Source organism: Acomys russatus, chromosome 14, assembly GCF_903995435.1.
Source record: "Acomys russatus chromosome 14, mAcoRus1.1, whole genome shotgun sequence".
In the NCBI taxonomy this organism is placed as follows: domain Eukaryota; kingdom Metazoa; phylum Chordata; class Mammalia; order Rodentia; family Muridae; genus Acomys; species Acomys russatus.
Window position 1 is genome coordinate 51,375,632 of NC_067150.1, and position 6,000 is coordinate 51,381,631.

General features: G+C 48.3%; 1 protein-coding gene across 1 annotated transcript in view; it reads right to left on the reverse strand.

Moving 5' to 3' along the window:
- Window positions 1–1,661, reverse strand: part of Thsd4 (thrombospondin type 1 domain containing 4) — a 176,484-nt gene extending 174,823 nt beyond the window's left edge. The window contains exon 1 of the mRNA XM_051156574.1: window positions 1,449–1,661. Within this exon, the coding sequence (XP_051012531.1) occupies window positions 1,449–1,520 (72 nt within the window). The 5' untranslated portion in view covers window positions 1,521–1,661. The remainder of the gene's footprint in view (window positions 1–1,448) is intronic.
- Window positions 1,662–6,000: the final 4,339 nt, after the last annotated feature.

A 6,000-nucleotide genomic window follows, 5' to 3' on the forward strand; every position in this document is an offset into this window, starting at 1 on the left:
GTAACCGAAGCTGTTAATAAGAGTAATTGGCACACCGCGGAGGGGCTGCTACAGTGCTGTGATTTGCTCAGTATGGAGGTCTCCCCTGACCAGATGTGTCGGCAACGGTGATAGAAATATTTTCCATATGAGCTTTCCTCTCGCCTGCTTAAGTGCTCCGGGCTGAGTGAGGTGGGCCCATCTGTCATTTACTCCACATAGTGAAAAAAAAAAAAAAAAACCAACAGGGAAGTTACAAACTTTAACTACAAGCAGAGGCCATTGGTGTGTGCATTCAGCTTTCAGCATTTCTAATCGACGAGGCATCTCCCTTTCTCTCTCAAGAGCTCCAGTCCCCAAGAGACTATCCATAGTGTAGAAGCCTAGGACAAACGACCACCTCAGCCTTGCAGAATGGGCATGGGTTGGTGAGGCCGGCGGGGGGTGGGGGGGGGGCTGCTGGAAACATGGAAGCATGCTTAGGGAGAAAAGGCAATTACATTAGCTTTCAGGGCTCGCTTGGCTCCTGACAAGGCGAACAAAAGGCAAAGCTGAGAAGTGGCCTCATGGCCTTTAAAAAAAAATACACACACACACACACACACACACACACACACACACACACACAGTCCTGAGGCTTTTCAGAGAGGAAGATGAGTTCAGGAGAAAGGCTCTGAGACTCCCCATCAGGGTAGCAAAGGGATGGAGGAAGATGCACAGTTGGTGCTGGCTCATTTGCAGGGCAGGGTGAAGACACTAAATGGTCCTTTCTCCCTGCTCAGTGATTAGCACTTCCAGGCTCTGCCTGCATCAAAATTGGCTCCTGGAGGCACCAGTGATGGTCAGAAACAAACCCAGCAAACACACGAGCCAGACCAATAAGAAGTTGTCCTCACAGACCCTAAAACATGCCTCCTTTTTTTTTTTCTTCCTGGCAGATATAGGCACACTTGTAGCTCCGCTGGCTACCGCATTCCCTCTCTACACCCATGACAGAAAGCAAAGCACAGGTTTACCGGTGTACATCAAAGCAAAGTAGGAGAAAAGGATGGCATGAAGGCAGGGAAGAAAGGCAATCTCTCGTGCATGCAGATTCTCTCTGAGCACAAGACGAAAAATGTCTCGAAGGTGATGTCCTTCCTGCATCTGTGCCAGGCGGTACTGGAATCTCACATGCATTCCCCCAGACCCCTGCAAACAGCAGAAAAAGCAGGCATGCCTTAGACATCTATCACCCAGGCCATGCCAGGTGTCCAGGGTGGCAACTGCATGGACAGGCTCAGCACGAGATTTAAGATCCTACAAGAAGAATAGATGTTTCCCTGTAAGAAAAGCCTAACGTCAAGTCATACAAAGCGTTACTCTTGTCACATCACAAAAACCTATTCCCCGATTCCTCTTCATAGACAGAAGTGGAAATTTAATGCTGACAAAAAGTTAACTTCTATAAGATATTTTATTTGGCTTACCTCTCCCCCAGGTCTTGCTAACAGTGCTGTCTCAGTGTGGAGCAACACTAATAACAGGTAGCTGACAAGCATTATTACCCAGAGTCAAAGATACCCTGGAGGAGAATCCGTCTGCCAAGTGCTAATGCTAGCAGATGCACTTGTGTGTCGAGGATTCCAGCCTGGAGTTCTGTAGGCACCGCGCTGGTTCCCTGGCTCTTTCCCTCACTGTACTACCCGGTGCTCCCGAGCTCAGCCTCTGCTCTGAAGAAAACTGGTAAGCTGATCTCCTCCTGGCTGGGGGAGGGGACAGGAGCCAGCTGGGAGCTGGGGTGGGGTGGGGGGGGGCTGCCTTTAACAGAAAGCAGAAAAGGGGAGGGACAGAAATGATCACTGTGGAGTATGCATCTGGCCTCATTCATGAAAAGGGCTCCAAGGTAAGCACTTCGAATGCAGGGGGATGGCTCTGCCTCCTCAACTGAGGCAGGCAGGAGGCAGTGGGCTGCAGCAGGAGAAGCTGCAGGCTGGCAGCTTGGATCGCCAGGAGACCCGGGACCTTCTTGCCTCTGGGTCAGAAGGGTGTTGCCAGCTCTGGGCTATAGTTCATTTTTCTCACTGGTCCTACATCAAGAGGTAGGTGGCTGGCTTCTGTATTCTCCTTCTCCATCTGACTCGATGGTGGCAGAAATCTAGGCAGAGACTCCATTACCAAAGGCATTCTGCAAAATAAAGAAGCCATCAGCGTGCCACCTGCTTATCACATGAACATGAGTGGATGGGAGCTGGGGAAGCCTCTGTATCTCCCTCTTGCTGCATTCCTGGGCCACTGTAGTTAAACCAGGATAGTGAGGAATTATTGTTGAGGATGTAAAAATAAGTGGTGAAGTGGGGACAAGTGAGCTCTGGATGGTAATGTTGCCAAGAATGCAGGGGACTCGGGATGTTCTGGAGAAAGAAGACTGAGTCTTAGTAGACTCAGCATGACACTCGGAGTGAGATCAGAGGACACGAGGAGCGCAGAGGCTCACACAGACCTGTGGAAGCAAGCAGAGCCCCCAGAAATGAGCTCTGTTCTGTAATAATTTAAATCAAGGCCCAAAGCAGGTTATAACCCACAAAGCACTGACACATAAGAGCATTTTGAGGGCACTGGTGGCCAGGGACACTGGGGTGGCACCAGGCCCAGTGGAAACAGCTGCAGTCCTGGAATCTGGCATGTGTTGGTTCAAACCCCAGTTCTATTATTAACACCCTGTGGGTCTCTGGGCTCCTGTGAAATGGGGAGGTGTCACCTGATGGTCAGGAAGGTACATCAGAGGTCACATAGGCACACAACTTGGTACAGCATGTGCCATACAAGTTCTAGAGACCCAGACTTTGTCTTTGGTCTGATGTAAGGTCAGAACTCAGCCCCCAGAAAGTCAAATGACAAACACTTGAAAGCTCCGGGTTAGTGGCATTATCCTGCATGAAAGATGAACCTGTTGAGCCCAACTACAGTTCGCAGCCTCTTACTACCACTAACCGTGCAATGACGATTTAATAGTGAGACCCTCGGGAAGGCTTGGGTGAAAAGCACTTAGAATTCCTCTTCCCAGAGAATCAAGAGAAAGGAGAATGCTTTCCATATCCACAAACTCTACTTTGTTGGTCATTCTGAGCCTGAGAGTCAGGTCGTATAATCCACCCCACTGGCAAGCACACCTGGGTCCCCTTGCTCCCATCCTTACCTCCTCAACAACTGCCCTTCCAGCTGCTAATTTGCCTTCAGTGACTAAGGAATGCAGCAAGGGGAAAGAAAGGAGTGTGTAGGGTTTGGTTTTTGCCTTTGCATCCTCTCTCTCTTCCTTCCTTCCTTCCTTGTCATTGTTATGTGTCCACATTGGGTCTTTTCTGCTTCCTATTGGGAGAGGCCTGCCAGAAGTTCAGGCATTATTTAAGAAAGTCCAACTCCTTAAAAGACCAGGGATGTTTCCTAGCCAGGGGTGGGGAAATTGCCTGCAGAGGGTTTGGTAGTAAATACTTTCAATTTTGCAGACCATATGGTCACGTCTGCAGCAGCTACTTAACTGCCATCGTAACGAACGAGCAGTCTCAGGCAATATGCACACGATAGATGTGGCTGTGTTACAGTAAAACTTTACTTGTACAAAACAGTCTCTTGTTGGCCTGGAACATTGCCCAGCAAGCCAGGATGGATGGCTCTCAGCTTCCAGGTATCTGCCTGTCTCTGCCTCCCATCCCACTGTCACTGAGATTATAAGCTTGTGTCGCTGCACTCAGTTCTGTATGTGGGTCCTGAAAATTCCAACTCAGGTCCCTTGGGCTTTCAAGGCAAGTGTCTTCCCAACTGAGGATGTTCCCCTAGTCCTCCAAGATGACATCTGACACCTCTCCTCTATCATGGGAGCCCTGGAAATGTCACCAGTGGCCCTTGTGTCTTAAAGCACAAGAGGTCACGTTTTAGCCATGTTGTGACTTCTTGACAGCACGGGCCATGATGCCCTTTTAAAGAGGTGCTGTGGTAAGAGATACCACACTTTAGCTTTGACCATCCATCCCTTCATCATGCAACTGAGCAGCATGGGAAACACTCACAATACTGTGCGGCTCTCACGACTACTTGTTTCTAGAGCTTTTTCATCTTCCTCAACAGAAATTATGCATGCATCAGACCATAACTCCCTACTTGTCTCTCCCCTTGGTCCTTGGCAACTTTCTAATCTATTTTCCATCCCTATGACTCTGTCTAGTTAAAGAAATGGAATGACACACTTTTGTCCTTTTCTGTCTGACTTATTTCACATTGTGCACTGTTTCCAGAATTCACTTTATGCTGTGGCATATATCAAACCTTCGGTTCCTTTTAAGGCTCAATAATATGTTAGGCTGGATAGGTGTACACTTTATGCCTTATTGGTAATGGTGAACAACACTGCAAAGAACACGGTATATCAGTATACGCCAGAGTCGCTGCTTTCAGCTTGTTGGGATTTAATCTGAGAGCAGAGCTGCCAGATCATGGAGTGACTCTCATGGTCTTCCTGACGCCACCTCTTTAGCGTATTCTACTGGTATGTTCCCCCACGGATGGCATCACTCAATGTTTACCTTGCTGAGGATCAGCCACATGGTTTTCCACGGTGGTTGCACCATTGACAGCTCTGCCTGCATCGCACAAAGGTTCAGTTGTCTTCATCCGTGGCCAGTGCTTGTCATTCCCCGCCTTTAGATAGCAGCCACCATAGTGGGATGACATGCGTGTCCTTTTTGAATCACTCTCTTCCATAGCTCCCTGGAGACGCCTGTTTAGTTTGCTTTTCATCAGCCACCATTCTCTGAGCACTGTGATGATCGCAACATTCAGGCTGTGCCTCACCTAACCCTGACAACAGCCTTATTGTGTTGTTGTCCCGTTCTATACAATGTGTACAATGGGGGGGGGGGGAGGTGGTAGGCCTGGTGTTCTGGTCCTAGCACCATCCTTGCCCTTCCAGAGCCCATTTCTGAATGCCAGAATGGCACAGCCACCATTTTTCTGAAGACTCACTAGTCTCCATGACACCTGCTAGGGCTGAGTTTCTAAACATCTGTGGTCTAGGCCATTCCTCCATGTGCTCTCCTTAGGGCAGCTCACTATTTCACACAGGTGGCCCTCAAGCATCCTTTACACTCCCATGGTGACCCATGACTGGTTACCGCCTGGACTTCCCCTGACCTGCAGGCACACAGATCCAGCTGTCTACTACGTTGGTATATTTCCCTGGCATGTCCCAAATTCAACAGGTCTAACCCAGTTACACCCCGTCCTTCCTCTTGTTTCTTGTCATCTCTCCAAGAATGACATCACTGAGTATGGCAGCATTACCTATGTAATTGCAGACGCTGGAGGATGACATGAGTCTTGCCAACCTCTCCTTTCTTTATTTAAACCACTGCAGGGTCATACAGAGATTAGGTCTAGCCACCTCTCTGGAGCCCTGTTGTCCTTGCTCCTTCCCAGCCCTCCGCCATCTCATTATGACTTCTTGTGGTCACCCCCCCCACCACCACCTTTTTTTTTCCCTTCCAGCCTTCTCCAGCAAAAGCACCAGCAAGATATAAGCCTCATCATGGTGCTCTTCTGAGTTTTTGAAAAACCCTTTTAGGCCAGAAAAAAGAAATTCTGGCATAATTCAGTGTGAACAGAATAGTTGTGCTGGGCGATGACTAGCACTTTTTAATGTTAGTATCTTAAATAGGTGGGATCTGTTATGAAAACTAAAGATGTTAACACTGTGCAAGAATATTAACTTAGCTGTGGACTGGTTTCTCACCCCCTCCCGAATCTCCATTTCCTGTTTTAGAACCCAATCCAGAATCAATGGTTTGAGGAAAGCGTGTCACAGAAGTAACATGCCCACCTGACGGCATCCATCAGGGATATAAACATCAACATGACTATTGCTGCTGCTGCTGTTGACCTTGACCAACTTGGCTAACGTGGTATCAGCCAGGTTTCTCCATGAGTAAAATTACTATTAATTTTCTCTTCTTTTTACGAACTCTACTCATTATAAGTGAGTCTGTAAGT